The 18,689-nt window shown below is 33.9% G+C and overlaps 1 protein-coding gene across 2 annotated transcripts; it reads left to right on the forward strand.

Moving 5' to 3' along the window:
* Positions 1–3,834: 3,834 nt before the first annotated feature.
* Positions 3,835–14,477, forward strand: LOC147410921 (phosphoglycerate kinase, cytosolic-like). Of its 2 annotated transcripts, none has more exons than XM_086441674.1 (7): positions 3,835–3,853; positions 4,596–4,800; positions 6,110–6,187; positions 6,291–6,551; positions 12,054–12,371; positions 12,781–12,939; positions 14,074–14,477. In XM_086441674.1, the coding sequence occupies exons 2-7, from the start codon at positions 4,603–4,605 to the stop codon at positions 14,269–14,271; spliced, it is 1,212 nt and encodes a 403-aa protein (XP_086297800.1). In that variant the 5' UTR covers positions 3,835–3,853; positions 4,596–4,602; the 3' UTR covers positions 14,272–14,477. The 2 variants fall into 2 exon arrangements, with proteins under 2 accessions (XP_086297800.1, XP_086297797.1); XM_086441671.1 differs by lacking the exon at positions 3,835–3,853 and adding an exon at positions 4,313–4,443.
* The last annotated feature ends 4,212 nt before the right edge of the window (positions 14,478–18,689 follow it).

Raw genomic sequence — 18,689 nt, forward strand, 5'->3', positions numbered from 1 at the left:
CCTTGCATTCGAGGGCACAAATAAGATTTTTTCGATTATTTATTTATTTTTTAAAATTAATTGAATCTAATGTTACCACCATTGGTGGAGAGAGTATGATGCCTAACACTTTTCTTATTCTCTAATATGGACCCCCTTACCTAGATCTAGGTGGACCAATGAACCTATTTTTCAAATACTTTACAAAACTATTTTTCAAATACCCATTCACGCCATTTACTAAAAAAGAATGGTGACGACTCCAAACTCAAGTAGGAGAGATCTTCAAACTCAAAAATCTCATGTCTACAACAAATTTTTATAAATTTAACTTTAAAATTTTCTTAAAGAAAGGTTAGAAATTTTGATTCGTGCGAATTTGATAAGGGATTTTATCCAAAGAACGAGGCACAACGAGAGTTGTCTAATTCAAGGACAACTTTCAAGATCTATGAAAGTGTTTACTCACAATTTTTTTGGAACATTGAAATTGATCACCGACACTTCTCATGCTCTCATTTTGTCCCAATATCTTTATAAACATTCCTAAATATACTTCCAAAGAAATGTTCTTTATTCTTTCGAGAATCATTTCCTCGTATAGAGTTTTGAATACAAGTTTCTCCATTCAAATAGTGAAATGTATTACTTCGCCCTCAAATTGTCCAGTGTCAAGAAGGAGAATAGGAAGATTTTCTGAATGTTGTGAAGTACTGATCTTCATCTAAGATGGTTGGAGGGCGAGATGGAGAATGTTCGTATTCTTCGTTCTGTTTAGTTTTATGTTTTTTTTATTATCATCATTTTGTGGATTAACAATATGGATGTTAATATTCCATCACTATGGTGGTATTAACAATATTTTTTTATTAGGTTTATTTTGTGGATTGGAACATACATTATTATCTATTTAGGATGTTAATTGACTTTATGTGCTAAATGGTATGGTTTGAATTTATAATTTATCTTGGATGTATGTTTTGAAATATTATGTGTTTATTGTGAATGATTTGAATTTATATATATGAGTTGTAGGGTAGTATATGAATTTATTTTATGACATTGATGACAGACTTATGGATTTCGATGATAATACGTCCACTCATGATGAAGTTGATGACACAAATACCATGAATGAAGCTCTATCGTTGGATATTATAACAACCGGTGCCCTTTTTGCAGCACAACAATACTATGACACATTTATCTATTGGAAGCCACGCGCATGAATTTCACATATACTGGAGCAGATTATGTGCGTGACATCCTTGAAGAACATCCAAGCACAGGCAACAATGTATTTAGGATGGAGAGATTTGTATTCCATAGTTTATGTAAATTATCGCATCTTATCAGGTTTCAACATCACTTACAAGATTTTAGGAGAAACTCGTAGCCAAAAACAAAGAAAGAGTTGTTTAATTATATACACTCATCATTCTGAAATGTCATTGAACGATGTTTTGTAATTTTAAAAGCAAAATGAAATTTTTTGAGGTAAATGCCTCATTTCAAATTTCAAATACAATGAGATATAGTATTGGCGTGCATAGTTCTCTATAATTTTATAAGAAAACATGCAATTATAGATGCAGAATTTAGATATTTTGAGGAAGAACATATTGTGAAAGATGAAAAGAGGGAACATGAGGAGGTCGATGATGATGAGGACCTTATAGATTATCAAGCTCGAGTTAGCATAGAGAGGACAATGAGTGTAATAAATGATGCACTATATGTTGATTATGTTAAAGTTTAAGAATTTTCATGTTATTTTTTTCGCTTTATTCTTAATGAGATTAAATTACAACACTTGGTATTTGGTTAAACATGTTGTTTGAATGTATAATTAAATGTTGGTTGATTAATTAGTAAGGAATTTTTAATTTAAATATTAGTTGATTAATTTTTTTATTTTATTTTAATATTTGTGGTCTTTATATATGTGGTTGTAGCATTGATGGTGCATTATGCAATTCCTCGTTATTCTTATGATTTAATTATGAAATAATTTATTACTCATACGAAAGAAAATAATGGGAGGATATTTTATAGATGTCCATCATGATAGGTAACGTAGTTGGATTTGATTAAATACAATTTCATGTCCCTACTTATTTATAACTGACAAATATGTTAATTAACTTATGTCGTTTATTTGTTTTCAATAACACAATGACTCATTTTTATGGACAAATGAAATAGAGAACGATTTGGATAATGCAGTGGTAAAAATTTATATGCAAGATCTAAAGAAGGAGAAGAATATACAATATGCATTGATAGGATATAATATCTTACTTATATCCTTGTTTTAATTTTGTTTACAGTATCAGTAGTAGCATTTCTACTTAATTGACAATGAAACAGACTAAAACATGTTGTATGACTTATATGTTTGCTACAATGCTGATGTAAATGACTATATATTGTTTAGATGTTAATTTATGTCTTAGTTGATTAATTTTTGAATTTTGAATTAGTTATTATTTAAATATTTAATATTTTTTGTCCTCATATGTCAACAATATATAATTTGATAGTTTCTGTACATGTAAGGGCAAATTGGTAAATTTGTCAAAAGCTAACAACTAGAAGCTATCAAACAAACATAAATTTCAGACTTATCTACAGAGCCCAGTACTTTTCGACTTTTGTAACAAATAATTTTTCCCTAAAAAGAGCTTTCTAGACTCAAGGCTTCTACTTCTGCTTCTCCTAAGCACAAAAGCCTACAGTTGAAGTTGTAAAGAACATACCCTAGGTGCTTCTAGATCTCAGCTAGAGCCAGAAGCACTTGGATAAGTCAAAACAAACAGGCCCTTAATTTAAAAAAAATTATTTTAAAACTTGAAAAAGATATATTAACTAAATTTAAATATAAAAATTTAATTACTAAAAAAAGCAAGAAAAATAATTTTTCTTATTTAAATAATTATGTATTATTTATAATAATATATTAAATATAAAAAAAATGTCTCATTTTAAGATTTTGCCGTAGACCTCAACTTGTATCAAGCCAACCCTACTCGGGATTGTTAATGAACCAATTTAAGTAATACTTGAACTGAGAAAGTAAGAGGAGGGGGATTCTAACCTAGACCAACTCGATCCATCGACACCACTTGTAGGCCCTACCTATCATGGTTTTAAATCTCAATATCATTCACCAACGAAAGGGACATACAAATCAAATGTATGAGAAGAGATTAAAAACCATGTGATTGATTTTTCTCATTTTAAACAAGACGACTCAAACAAATCAGAAAACTCGTCCGAGACGAGACGAGACGTCAAAGGGATTGTTAAAACCATAACCTACCATTCTTTAGTTCCGCCCGTGGTAAGTGGGTAACCTACGCCCACAATGTCCACTAAAGCCGTGTGTCACGCATGGCCGCTTCGCTAAGCACAAAATGAAGTATATGCGAATCATACCACGCGTGTATTTTAGCAAACTTATCTTAACGTTAGCTTCCACATTATTTAAAGTAGGGGTGTCAATGGATAGCCGAAATTCGCATTCGAATTCGAATTCGAATTCGAAAAATCGGATATTATCCGAAATTTTCGGATATCAGATTCGGATTCGGATGTTATTTTAACATTCGAATGTATTTCAGATACGAATTCGGATATTATAATATCCGATTCGATAATATCCGCTCCGATATTCATGTTACACAACAAAAAGTTATTTATATACATATATTTTCTCGTGTATTCAAGTTTCACAACGAAATAGAATTCGAAACATTTATCTTCTCTAATCTCTCATCTATTATCTCAGAACCAGCGACCGTTTCAAGCAGCCGTGGGTTTCCATCGTGTAAGCTCCCACAGTCACCCTCTTCTCCGGCCGGCGAACGTCGAGGTAGGTATTTACTCTCTCTCTCTCAAAGTAAATCTAAAACCCACTTTTTTTCAATCGTGCGAGCTCCATTAACAGAATAACCGCCATCGTCTCCGATCGGCGAGTATCAGGTAGTTTCTTCATCTCTCTCTCTCTCAGTAAAACCCTATGTATTATTCAAATTTTTCATAAATTCTTTTTCAAAAATCAAAGTTTATTTGATTTTAAAACCATTTTTTTTTAAAAAATCAAAGCTTATTTGATTTTAAGACTGAAATACGTTGAAAGATTAAAACTTCTGAAGTTGAAAAAATTAGGAAAATCGATTTTTTTACATCGAATCGGATATTATCGGATATCCGATATATTTTTCAAATTCGAATTCGAATATTGGTTAAAGACATCCGATCGGATTCGAATTCGGATATCAATATTTTTTTTCGGATTCGAATTCGGATATAGCACTATCCGATCGGATAGGTATCCGTTGACAGCCCTAATTTAAAGTTCATCTCTGGGCCTCTCTGGCTCTGCAAACTTCGTCTATATCTATATCCACACTCTTCGAGAATCTGCGAAAAATCTTTCGTTGCGATCTCAATTTTCTCGCTGTGAGTTTAGTTGATCGATCATCTCTACTTGTTTCGATTTGTATTGATTTGATTTGATTTACTCAACTGTTCTTCGATCTCATTTCTTTTGATTTTGATCTCTCGTTCTCGGCTTTCTCTCTCTCTCTCACTCTTTGGTTTTCGATTTGCAGGTCTTTAATGGCGCTTAGGAAGAGAAGTGTTGGTGATCTAAAAGAAGCTGATCTGAAGGGGAAGAGGGTTTTTGTTAGGGTTGATCTGAATGTTCCTTTGGATGAGAATCTGAACATTACAGATGATACGAGGATTAGAGCTGCAGTTCCTACGATCAAGTATTTGATGAGCCATGGAGCCAAAGTTATCCTTGCTAGTCATCTCGTAAGCTAGATTAAATATTCCTTTTAGGGTTCTTGTGTCTCGTTTGCTTTGTTACTGGTTTTGGAGTGTGCATGGATCGCCGCAGTAATGGCTAACCAAACACATATTTTATTGATTTTGAGTGCTTTTTTTTTTTTTTTTTTAACTATTATTATTTATGCAATCGGGTTTTAAACGTATTTTTGTTGATCTACCATCTATAATCAGTTGGGTTAAAAAAAGTTCTGATTTTCTTGTTTAATTATTTCTGATTATATTTAATTGCGTATTAGTGACCCCAAAAGAATGATCCGTATCTTGGCATAGTTGGATAGAAAAAAAGGAAAATTTTTTTTTGTAGATTTTTAGTACTATAATTGCGCTTACTGATTTAAATTTTAGAATCATTTGGTCAAGATCATTTTGTGAATTTCTGGGTTACTTTCATTGGGAAAAGGCTTTGATGATGATGAAAGTGTTCAATTGGCACTTGGGATTTTTTTAGGATTGGAAGAATTAAGTTTGTAAATTGTTTAGTTAGTTTTTATTTTTTTATTATTATTATTATTATTTTAATATTAGATTTTTTTGTGTGATGAATTTATGATTTATTGTTAGGATATGTTTTAGGATTAATTAATTCATTTTTTTTGTAGGATTATTTTCTTTTTTTATTTGTTATTCTTTTTTAAGTCAAGGTCTGAATTTATGAAAATGACAGCAATTTTTTTTTTTTTTTTTAAATAAGTTAGTAATTTCTTACTCCCCCCCCCCCCCCCCAAAAAAAAAAAATAAAAAAAAAATCCAAACAATGGAATTTCTTAATAAAAAATTAGTGTATAAAGAAAATTGTCTAAGCTTAGGGCCTAGTATGAAAATAATATTTACAGGTAACAGTAGTATTAATGGTCTTGAAATAATATGATAGGGATTGAAACTTCCACGTGTAACATAAGATAAAGCTGATAAAGCTAGTACAACTAAAGTCTCTTATAATATTATTTGTAATGATTATAATGGATGTAATTAAAATCGTGTTTTTCATTTTATACTACCCTCCATATGAAAAAGAAGAAGAAACCATGTTAGTATAATTGTTTTCTTTTCACCTACTTACGAGATAATGGAATGACAACGGGATTCCTTAATTAAGGAATATCGTAGTCGGATAGCTTACTTTGAATTTGTGATGTTATCTGCATGTGCCTTTAAAGCAATATTTCCCCACGTGTACTTGTGTAATTGTGTTTGGTCTCATATGGTTTCTCCTTGGTTTTCATTCTAGTACACGAGAACTTATGTATTTACTTCATTGGATTCTTGTTTTCAGGGACGCCCAAAAGGTTTCACACCTAAGTCCAGTTTGAAATCTGTTGTGCCTAGGTTATCAGAGCTCCTTGGAGTCAAGGTTTGGTTTCTTTCACGCTCAAATTGAACTCAATTTCTCATTCTTGGGCATTCTGGCTCAGACAAGATGTACTTTGTTTACTCCATTGACCTGCCTTGGATAGGTTGAGATGGCTAATGATTGTATTGGTGAAGACGTAGAGAAAATGGTGGCTGCAATCCCTGAAGGAGGTGTTCTACTCCTTGAGAATGTGAGGTTCCACAGGGAAGAAGAGAAGAACGACCCTGAATTTGCAAAGAAATTAGCTTCTCTTGTTGACATCTATGTTAATGATGCGTTTGGTACTGCTCATAGAGCGCATGCTTCCACCGAGGGTGTTGCAAAGTTCTTGAAGCCTGCTGTGGCTGGCTTCCTAATGCAGAAGGTATGGTAGTTTGCATTATTAAGTGCTTTTATTTATTTTCCTTCAAAGGATATTTGTTAGTATTATATTTTAGCAAATGGTGTTGGTGTTGCAAATCCCGATTAGTTGGGAAGGTTGTGATGATGATGAATACATACATGCATGATCCCTAATAGTTGCGCTTATGTATTTGTGTGTGACATATGGAGAGGCAAAACACTCCACTACAGATGATGTAGTTGCCTCCCCATGACCAAATTCTTTATGTGGTTCATACCATCCCAAGAATGGAACATCTTTGACTTTGGGTTGATTCAGTTTAAATCATGTTGACCAGATGATCTTCAACGTCCTATCAATACCCATAAAAAAAGTGAACGTCCTATCAATTAGGGGTGCAACTTGGTCCGGTTCAAATTGAGAACCGAACCGAACCAAACCGATAGCTTTGGGGTGGTTTGGAACAAGTTGTGGTTCTGTTCCGGGTTACGAAAATGGAGAACTGATCAATTTGGTTCGGTTCTCAGATCAAGCTTGTTTAGAACCGAACCCCTATGCAATAAATAAATATATAGGTATATAATAATTATTATGAATTATTTTAAGAGCTAGGACATAGATAAGTGATCTTTTATTGATAAACAAATGACTTTTTATGGATAGATTTGTGATTTATTGTATGAAATTTTTTTGTTTATTTTTTCATTAAAAAATATTACTTACAATTTATAGAATATTGGCAATCTGTAGAACCGAACCGAACCAAACTGACTTTAATTCGGTTTGGGTTGGTTTGGTTCTGGTTCTTATTTAATGGAACCGACCTATGTCGGTTCGGGTCTAAATTTGACCTCAAGCCGAATCAACTTGTACCCCTACTATCAATCGTTTTAGAGTGTCAAGAACAAGTCCATAACAATCTCCACAAAGTTCATTATTTAGCAGTTAAGATCAAGTATTTATTGTAATTGTTGAGTTGTGGCCCTTTTAGGAGTTACTCCAACAATTGAATGTTCTAGATTAATGAGCCTGAACAACAATCGATTTGTGTGTGTGATGAGGTGGTGGGTGATGGAATGCTCACCTGACATCAAGACAGTGGATTGTTGTCCTATATGTGTGGTGCTCACGATACAAACGAGGTGGTTGGGACCACTTCTCTATTGTCCCTTGGGGCCACCCTCTAGGGTCTGGTTGACTCTCAACTCAACTAGTTGCACGTCGGACTTTCCAAGGGTGTGGTACGTGCCAATTTGAACGGATTCCACTCGAAAAGGACCATAAAAAATGGTTTTTTTTTTATCAAAAATCTATTAATAGGTCTAAGGGTTCAAATCCTCAAAACTTAACGTTTTGGTCAAAATGAGGGCCCTAGGACTTCCAATAGTCCTATGGGCCTACAACAAGGTTTACTTAATTTCTAAAACCCACCTTCATCCCTAACATAACCTCAAATCAATTATAAGCTCAAATCCTCACCAAATTCAACCTCATTCCAAGCCCATTTACTCTAAAATCCAATTTCACTCAAATCCAAGTCCAAATTCAAGCCCATAGCCTAATATTCAAATTTGGATCCCTACTCAAGCCCAATACTCAAATTCATAAAACTCAAACCCAAAGACATTCTCCCAACACATTATTTAAATCACTTACTAAATTACTCCACCACCCTTTCCTACCCCCATCATATCTCTTAAATTACTCCACCGCCCTATCCTATTCTACCCCTAACTTACCTTCCACATGCCACTCTCACAACTAATCTCTTAAAACCCTAAGACAAATTTCATACCTACTCTTATATAATTGGAAAATTTGAAAGAAAAATAAAATAAGAAGAATGTCATTTCCATTTGTTTTAGAGTTGGAATCTTTTACCCCCACAAAATCATCCCCCAATTCTATATAAACATCCTCTTATCACATACCCAAAACATGTTCTCAAGCCCCCTTAAAAGTCTAAAAACTCTCTTCAATCTCACTCAATTCTCTCTCTTTCTTCTCTAAAAGTCTAACATAAATATATCATCAAGAACTTAAGAATAGCAACAAGAAATAAGAATTAAGCTTCAAAGTAGGGTGTAGTAAGGAAAATAACTCCCCTTCTCCCTTCTTCCCCTTTCACCTTTCTTTTTATTTTGATTTTGGAGGTTCACACCCCTTAAAATGTAAGTTAGTGTGGTCTAGCCACCATGGGGTCCCTTTCTAAACGAGGCGACTCCCATGATTTAGGCCTGAAATAAAATCCCTCAAAGATTTAGGGTATAAGTTTTATTTTCATCAACTTTCAACTTTCCCTCTTAAATTTTTGCAAAAAATGAAAAATGATCAATGCATGAGTTACCATCTAAGATGGAGGAAATAAGGTGCCTAACACATTTCCTATTTCTTAAAAGGATCCCATTACCTAGATCTTAGATAGGCTATTGCCAAATCCATACAAGAATTACTAAAATTAAAATTTTGAAATAAAATCAATTTGGATGCCCATTCACACCTATTCTGAAAAAGAATGGTGACGACTCCAAATCTAAGTAAAAATTGGGTTTTCAATGAAAATTTTATGTCTACAACTTGGCGACTCCATTGGGGAGCAAGATGCAGCTTAGGCTCTTGTAAATGATCATTATACAGTTTAAGCTCATGTTGGGGAGCAAAATGCAGTTTAGGCTCTTATTAAGGAGCGGTGAGCAATCTTAGGCTCTTACTGAGGAGCAAAATATTATTTAGGCTCTTGTAAAGGAGCAACGAGCAGTTTTAAGCTCTTACTGAGGAGCAAGATGCTATTTATGTTCATGCAGAAGAACAATATATAATTTAGGCTTTTATTATTTGGGTTATTTCCCCAGCGAAGTCGTCAAATTGTAGACATGGGATTTTCATTGAAAACCTAATTTTTACTTAGATTTGGAGTCGCCACCATTCTTTTTTAGAATAGGTGTGAATGGATACTCAAATTGATTTTATTTCGAAAATTTGATTTTAGTGACCTTAGTATGATTTTAGCACCAGCCTACCTAAGATTTAGGTAAGGAGTCATTTTAGGAAATAGGGAAGGTGTTAGGCACCCTATTTCCTCCACCTTAGGTGGTAATCTATGCATTGATCATTTTTTGAAAAAATTTAAGAGGGAAAGTTGTTGAAAATAAAACTTATACTCTCAATCTTCGTGGGATTTATTTTGGGCATAAATCATGGGAGTCACCTCGTTTAGAGAGGGACGTCATGGTGGCTAGACCACAATGACTTACATTTTAAGGGATATGAATCTCCAAAATCAAAATATAAAAAAAGGTGAAAGGGGGGAGATAGAAGATGGAGAGGGGGAATTATTTTCCTTACTACGTCCTACCTTGAAGCTTGATTTTTATTTCTTGTCCTTCTTTTTAAGTCTTGGTATTCTTGTTCTTGATGATGTATTTGTGTTAGACTTTTAGAGGAGAGAGTTTTTAGACTTTTAAGGGGGCTTGAGGGTATGTTTTGGGTTTGTGATAAAATGATGTTTATATAAAGTTAGGGGATGATTTTGTGGGGGTAAGAGGATCTAATCTTAAAAACAAATGGAAATGACATTCTTTTTATTTTATTTTTCTTTTGGATTTTCCAATTGTATGAGGGTAGGAATGAAATTTTTCTTAAGGTTTTAAGAGGTTGGTTGTGATAATGACATGTGGAAGGTAAGTTAGGATAAAGTAGTAAAGTGATTTAAGGGATATGATGGGGATAGGGTGGTGAAGTGATTTAAGGGATATGATGGGAGTAGGGTAGTGAAGTGATTTAAGGATACGATGGGAGTAGGGTGGTGGAGTGATTTAAGGAATGTGTTAGGAGAATGTCCCTGGGCTTGAGTTTTATGAATTTGGATATTGAGTTTGGTTACGGATTTAAACTTGGATATTAGATTATGGACTTGGATTTGAGTGAAATTGGGTTTTAGAGTGAATGATGTTGGATTTGGTGAGGACTTGGGCTTATAATTGATTTGAGGTTAGGTTAGAAAAGAGGGTGGGTTTTAGAAATTAAGTAAGTCTAATCGTGGGCCCTAGGATTTCGGACTATTGGAAGTCCTAGGGCCATTATTTTGAATAAAATCTTTGAGGATTTGGGCCCTTAGGCCCGTTAACGGGTTTTTGATATAAAAAAAACGATTTTTAGGTCCTTTTAGAGTGGGGACCATTCAAATTGGGGTGTCTACAACCACGATAAGATATATATATATGTATATATAAGTTGATGGTACTGGAGGCTATGGTTGTGGGGCCGATGGTTGGGGGTTATTTGATTGATAAAATATGATTTAGGAGATCTCATAGTTGAGACGTCAAAAGGTATGAACCTCTGCTTTTTTCTTTTTTTATTATTATGGATAAACGGAAATTCTACTAAGGATAAACAGATGGAGGTTGAGAAGCCTACCAAAGAAACGAGAAAATACGATCGAACCCTATCAGATTTTATATCCTCACCCCCTCCTCCCCCTAAACTCCTTAAATACAGCAAAAGAAAATACTAAGAAAAGCCTCGCAAAGAGAATGATCCTTTCCATCAAATAAGTGGCTCTTTCTTTCCATTTGGATTCCTCAACAAACAACGAAAGGGGTCAAGCTTCACAGAATCCTTTTTCTAGAAAGGCTTTCATCTATTAACTATAAAACATCTACATTATAGACAAAGGAAAGCACCAAGAGTTTTGGAACAGCAATAAGAAATGAGATAAAATGGCACTTGCAAAAAGATAATGGATTAGCAAATGATTCACAGAAAGACCTCCTCATTTTCATTTCTATTGAAGCTTACTAGTAGCAATAAATAAATAAAACTATGTCTAAAGCTTACTTTGATACCTCCATTGCCTAAACACCTTTCCACGAACCAATTGTGACAAGACCAGAGCTGGACTAGATTTATTGACACATTATTCATCAAAAAACAATTTCTGGGATGCATAAACAAACTATTAATGTGAATATGTTAATAAGATAGATATAGCACTTACATTTCCATGCAGTGTTACATGTCCAGATCTTTTGTCTGTTTTGTATTGTAATTGTCATGTGGTTCATTTTGTCATTTCTTCAAAGCCTTGTCAGTATATGATAAGTTATGGATTAGTTAGCTGTATTATATAATCGAGATTCTATTGCCACACCAACTTTTGCTAAGATCACCCTAATTCATATGAAATCGCCAAAGAATTAGCACACACCTTGGGGTGCTCTTAGTAAAAGTCGGTGTGGCAATAGAAGCTCTCGTATATAATTATCAATTTTTTATGTTTTTCATATTTTTACTCTTAAAGAAAAGAATGTATCTATCTCTCTATCCGACAATTTGAATCTGTTCCTTACAACTTACAAGCAAATGAATTTCCATTCTATTCTGACGTGGACTGTTATGGATCATATTATATGTTTTGTATCCTCATGTATTGCTATTTGGTATATTATATGTAGCTTAGTTTTGTAGTGCATGTCATTCCTCTTGAACTTGAGACCATCTTGATTTGTGTTCTACTTTCAGGAACTTGACTATCTTGTCGGAGCTGTGGCAAATCCGAAGAAGCCATTTGCTGCCATTGTAGGTGGCTCTAAGGTCTCATCCAAGATCGGGGTAATAGAATCATTGTTGGGGAAGGTTGACCTTCTCTTGCTGGGTGGAGGAATGATCTTCACATTTTACAAAGCCCAAGGCTACTCAGTTGGATCTTCTCTTGTGGAGGAAGACAAGCTTGATCTTGCTAAATCACTTATGGAGAAGGCCAAGTCCAAGGGGGTGTCTCTTTTGTTGCCTACTGATGTAGTCATTGCTGACAAATTTGCTCCTGATGCTAACAGCAAGGTACATTCCTATGCTTTGGAATTCTAAATTGTGTCCATGAAGTAATTAGAGCAGAATTTACAGACAAATAATAAAACAGAGAAGAATGAAAAGAAACTGTTTATCTATATCAACTATTGTTAGCTTATTTGAGCTTTCAATTCAGCAGAACTGGTTTGTATCTATGTATGGTTGTCTATATGCGTGCATGTCATGTCCATATGTTTGTGTGTGCATGCATTCATGGATGTATGCAAATAATTGCTTGACTTGGACTTACGAGATGATGATGGTTTACTTGAATCAAGTGGAGATGCCAAATATATTTATTTTCTGTAACAGATGGATGATAAAATTAACTATCTTTCAATGGTTAGAAGTGAAGGAATTTCTTAGAAGGGTGTACAATTATGGTTTGATATTCTTGCAGGTTGTACCGGCATCTGCTATCCCAGATGGTTGGATGGGATTGGACATTGGACCTGATTCCATAAAAACATTCAGTGAAGCTTTGGATACTACCAAGACTGTCATTTGGAATGGACCTATGGGGGTTTTTGAGTTCGAGAAGTTTGCAGCCGGAACAGAGGTATGTGATGTAAACATAATATTGAATGAATTGTGTTACATAGATCAATAAGTCACGAGTGTTGGTAAAGCTTCACCTAGCAGAAACCCTTGGTGTCTAGAATAGGGTCTACGCAGGCACTAGCACTAAAGATGTCACCAGGCATGCTGAGGTGCCAAGGCTCTAGACTTGCTAGCTTTCATCTAGACCTTCAAGCTGGCTGGGTGGGGGGTACAGGTACTGTGTCTTGCACTTGACTGGGTGCAAGCGTGCGTGTGTGTGTGTGTATCTGTGTGTGCATGTGTATACATGTGTGTGTGTATGCATGTGTATACACGTGTGTGTGCGCATGTGTATGGACATGTGTATGTGTATGGGCACTTGTCATTATTATTTCTCTATGTTTTTTTGGTAGAGGTACTGTCTACGATGACCATAGACAGTGAGTTTTGGAATCAAATGTCTTCCAGTTTTGCTGAACTATTATTATATTTGCAACTGCCACGTCTGCAATTCTGTAAAATTAATTACATCTATTTTGATACTATCATCCAAACATGCGCGTAAAATTGATGCATCTTTGGTTTTGTATCTTTCAAATCAATTACTAGGTATTTAATCTTTTTCAATTATTTTATTTCAATACTTATTATGAAACAATTAAGGGCTTTGATTTTTTTTCCGTTTCCAGATTTACTTCTGTTATTTATTGCTCAAGAATGATGGTAGAGATAAAAACTTAATTGGAAGATCAATTTCTACTGATTAATAACAAAACAAATCTCATAAACTAGGCATACTTAGCCATCACTTGAGGTAGCCCTATTCCCTATGTGTTGTTGGCTAACATTGAGACCAAATTTTATCACACCTTTTCATTTGAAAAATTAACCACTCTTGCATTGGTAAGAGCTCATCGACACTTCCACTGATAGAATGAGTAATCTTGGTCAATTGCCTTCTTTGAGAAGGCCGAAACTATGATTGATCATTAATGAAACTTTTCAGTTGTGAAGATTAGCTGGTTTGTATTCTTTTTGTTGTTGATAAATAATGGTTTGTATTGATGAGCTCGCAAACCCAATCATTCTCCCGGATGGTTTACATGCACTATTATTTTAAACTAAATGTTGTATGTGGTAACTTGTATTGCAGGCAATTGCAAAGAAGTTGGCAGAAGTCGGTGAAAAGGGGGTGATAACAATCATAGGAGGAGGTGACTCTGTTGCAGCCGTGGAGAAAGTGGGGCTGGCCAACAAGATGAGCCACATCTCTACTGGAGGAGGTGCCAGTCTTGAGTTGCTCGAGGGCAAGCCACTTCCTGGGGTTCTTGCTCTTGACGATGCCATCTGAGGCAAGTTGTGTTCCATTTTTATTTTGATAGTATCTCTTCCCGGATTTTGTTGAGAGGGGTTTAAGATCACAGTAGGAGCTAATGTTGCTAGAGGATGCGATGAGAGTTAAATAAGTGTTTTGGCCCAGACACCAAGTTGTGTATTTGCTTGGGAGTTATTTAACTGTCTAAGCACATATGGGTTTATCTATTTTACTTCATTTTACCGAGTCTGGCACAAACCTCTGCTGGCATGTATCACAAGCACATAGATGACATGTAACGTTTTCTCGGGAACTACACTCTCTGGGATGAAAGTGTTCCATGTCTTTGTTTTTGCAAGTCTCCAAGTATTGAGAAATTGTACTCTGGAGTGACCATCTTTCAAAAAACAAAAAAATTCAAAGACTAGATTGATTTAAATCAGGTCTGAGTTGAACGTTTGACATGTGTGGTCAATTGTGACTGGATGCCGATGCCACTTTTGGTCACTATCATATGTGCCATGAAGTAGCCTTACGAAAGTATGCTGTTTTATGTGACGATGGTTAGATTTTTTACCATTGAAGCATTAAGCTATTTTATCTATTTTTTCATCCCCTCTTTGATTATAAATAAAGTATTTGAACTCACCTTTCTACAACATTGAAGGCATTTCTTTCACATTCTTCACTCTCACATATTTTCTTTCATCTCTTATTTTCTCTATTTTTCTTTCTTCAATTATTAAATCATGTAAAGAACATCACAGAAGCAACATTGAAGCTTTCATGTTTCAAATAAATTAATCAAAATTATATATATTTAATTTTTTTAGTTTATACATTTTTAAATACTTCTTAAATATGTAATAAATTAGAATGAAATTCGTAATAGAAGATTACAAAAACGGTTTTCATATAATTATTGTAGTGATTATAAATTTATCCCAGGCAGAAGATTTTTAATTTTAAGCTTTAAAGTGTGGTTATTTTTATAAAATCAACGAGGACGCGGTGATTCAATTTAGTGAAGCTTATAGTGCTTATTATATAAATTTCATAATTTTTTAAGAGAATATTACTTAAAAGGACCCTCGTGGGAGGGTTTCTTTCTAAATAATCCGTAAGTTTTGCACGGTACCTTGATGGGAAATTTATTAAACTTTTTCTCTCTTAATGGTCCCTTGTTACTGTTGAGTTCAACGCTTTTTTATTTAATATCGAGTTCACAAGTTTTATTGTCGAACACACCACTATTTACTATGGAGTCCACCACTTTTTATTTACTTTCAAACTTAATGCTTTTTATTTGCTGTCGAGTTCACCATTTTTTAAATAAAAATTGTTGAACTCGACACTGGTAGTAAAACTCACCCATTTTTTATTTTTAAGTTTTTTCGACTAAAATACATGGAAAGATCAACAGATAACATAAGACAACAACTTGTTTAGCTGATTTCAACCCAAAGGAATCATTCTTCATCGATTTTCATTCAAAAATAAGAAAAAAAAAAATGAAAAAATCGTAGTTTTTTTTACATATATCTTCAAAATGTTTGAAAATGAATTCTTCCTTCTTAAAATCTTTCCGATGGAACTGAGTCTCCAAAACTCGATTGAGATGTGAAAAATTCACTTTTTTGGATGAAAACGATGAGTTTGAATGATTAACACATTCGATCGTGAGAAATATGAGAGATGAGTATTTAAAATGAGAAAAGTTTACTAATTGAACTATTAAAAAAGTGTCCAAAATTTATGTACTATTAAGAAAGAAGTCCCTTTGCCAGGGTCCTTTAAGTAATTTTTAATCTTTTTAATGCAAAATATGAATGCTACGAAGCTCTAACAGTTTTGAGCTGCTCTTTTCAGCCAGCATTTCCCAGTGGCAATCCATGTGGACCCAACGAACCTTAGTAAGATTTGACATCGTCAGGCTAGCCTCACTCCATTCTTAATCCACACAAGTATAAATTTGTGAAAGTAGCACCGAAGAGGCATTAACCTCATTTCAGGCTAGACACATTGTACTATCTTGAGGCATTATTTCGAATAAAAGATGGGGCACGGTTTTTTTTTTTTTTGCTCTCCACACCCACTTTAAGGGTACATGCTAATAATATGTAAGTACATAAATACCATTTTTAGTTTTATTATGTTTTACTGCATACACCCACCTAGCACTCACCGAACAAACACAACTTTTCCCTCCTACCGATTCGAAGTATATTAGACCTTATCAAAGTTCAATCGAATCCACATAACCAAATGATTTTTCTTTAGAATTCATCAAAAGATCGCGTTCTGATCCATTTGTAGGGGTCAATATTCACTAAAATCTGTTTTTACCATTATTTAGTTTAATTAAGCATTTTGCTAGATGGCGGTGAGTTTTTATCATTTATTTTCATCATCTTTTGTTCTTTGAATTATTTTTAATCATCTAACAAATGAACCATATTAAAATTTGATTTTATCTACATCGTTTGCATCAGATTTTTTATTTCAAAATTCCCAATACGTTCGATAAGTCAGGACTAAACTCATCAGCACTATTTCGGTAGGTATATAGTGAACACATTTTTTTACATAGGATACTCATGTAAAGAATTACTCGGTATGTACCTACCATATGATAGCATATGTTTTTTGTTATGTTTCTACCGAATGTATAGTTCTTAGATCGGTAGTTAAATATCGAACAATTCCTTGCACGGGATCCCATGTGAAAAAATGTTCGGTATGTTATTACTAAACCTTTTTGGAAATGTTCTATATATATCTATCGAAAACTATTGAGAGGTTCGATAGGCTACTATTAATTTTTAAAAGAAATCGGTGGGTGAAACTAGTACATGACTATTTGCTACATACACCCACAAGGATGGTGGATAAAATGAGTAAGTGGGTGTGGCGAGCAAAAAAGTGGGTGTCAATAGCCCACCCCATAACATAAAGATGGTCTCTATCGACATTTCCTCGAAATATTAAATGTATCAAAATCAATATTTTCTTTTTGGTTTCGACTAAAATCGAAATATTTTGAAACAAAATGGAACTTTGAATCGTGATTATAGTAATTTATTTCATGTTAAACTTGCAATGAGAAAGAAGTGTTAATTAGCTTAGTTGGTAAAGTCTTTGAGTGATGACACTGTAAACTTCAATGTAATTATTGCCAACACTGAGTTAGAACTTAGAACTAATTAAAAATAGACTTATCGATCCCCCCACCCTTTCACACACAATAACAAAAACAAACAACAAAAAAAACATAACAAAAAGGAAAAAAAATCAAAGGACTTGCTATATGGATACGTATTGAGTTTTGGGTAAATTAAAGCGTTAGTAACATCATTTCAATTCCTTTACTTCAAGCAAAAGTGTATAAATTGTCAGAAAAAAAAAAAAAAAAAAAACAATGTCAACTAGCTTAGTTGATAAAGTCTTTGGATGATGATAACAAAGACTCATTAAAAGCATGCTTATTGATAATTTAAAAAAATCAAATTTCATTTTGAAGGAAGTCAAGAACAAGCCAAATAAAAATGAAAGATGGCACAAGGTGTAGATATGTAGTTTCATAGAATTTCTTAAATAAAGTGAGCAACATCATCTTCAATTCATGGACTATTTAGACGTACCCCTCCATGCTTTGTTAAATATTTGAGATACTTTAATGTCCCTTCAAGCTAACAACATGAACCCTGCCTTCAGTCTTCTTTGATCAACTAACAAAAAATGACCTAAATGCCCTCATCTTCAACCTCAAAATTCTACCTAGTTTTACCTACAAATCTTAAGAATGAGATGGGATTTTGGGGAAAGTTGAAGACCATGGAATTTTGGGTAGAAAACTTAACGGTTTTCTTACAAGAGGTTAAGGTAAGTTTTGAAGCAAACCCAACCAATACATCAAAAATTCATTGACATCAATAATGCGTAAATGAATAATAACAATACATAGAAGAATTAGGAGCGGTGCCAATAACACTTTAATTTTGTGCCAACATATTCTTAAAAATACCCTAAGGAATTTTGGTCATTTAAAGAAACACCTCTAATGCACCTAGAAAAAAGCAACCAACAATCATTTAGAATCGGTAAATACTAATTAATTTGATCGAGATTGTAAGATTCTGCGTCCATGGTCTTCTATGATGCTTCATCACTCACAAAATTGTCTCGAGAAGTTATTTTTGTTTATCTAGGGATAACCACACAGTGTTCCTGATATCATCAGCTTTATTTTTGGAGGTTTTTCAACTTCAAAGACATTGAATTGCAGACTTCATTTATCTCCCTCTCCATTTCAACAGCTTCTTTTCTTAGTTACTCTATGCCTTGGCATACGTTTTGCTAAGATTCATCAAGCATATTGATCCCCACTTCTAATTTTTCTTCATATCAACTTGTCCTCTTTGTGATTCAAATTGAGAAGGTGATATTTCCTTTGA

Source organism: Akebia trifoliata, chromosome 1 (assembly GCF_017979445.1).
Source record: "Akebia trifoliata isolate Shusen 1 chromosome 1, ASM1797944v1, whole genome shotgun sequence".
NCBI classification, from domain to species: Eukaryota; Viridiplantae; Streptophyta; class Magnoliopsida; order Ranunculales; family Lardizabalaceae; genus Akebia; species Akebia trifoliata.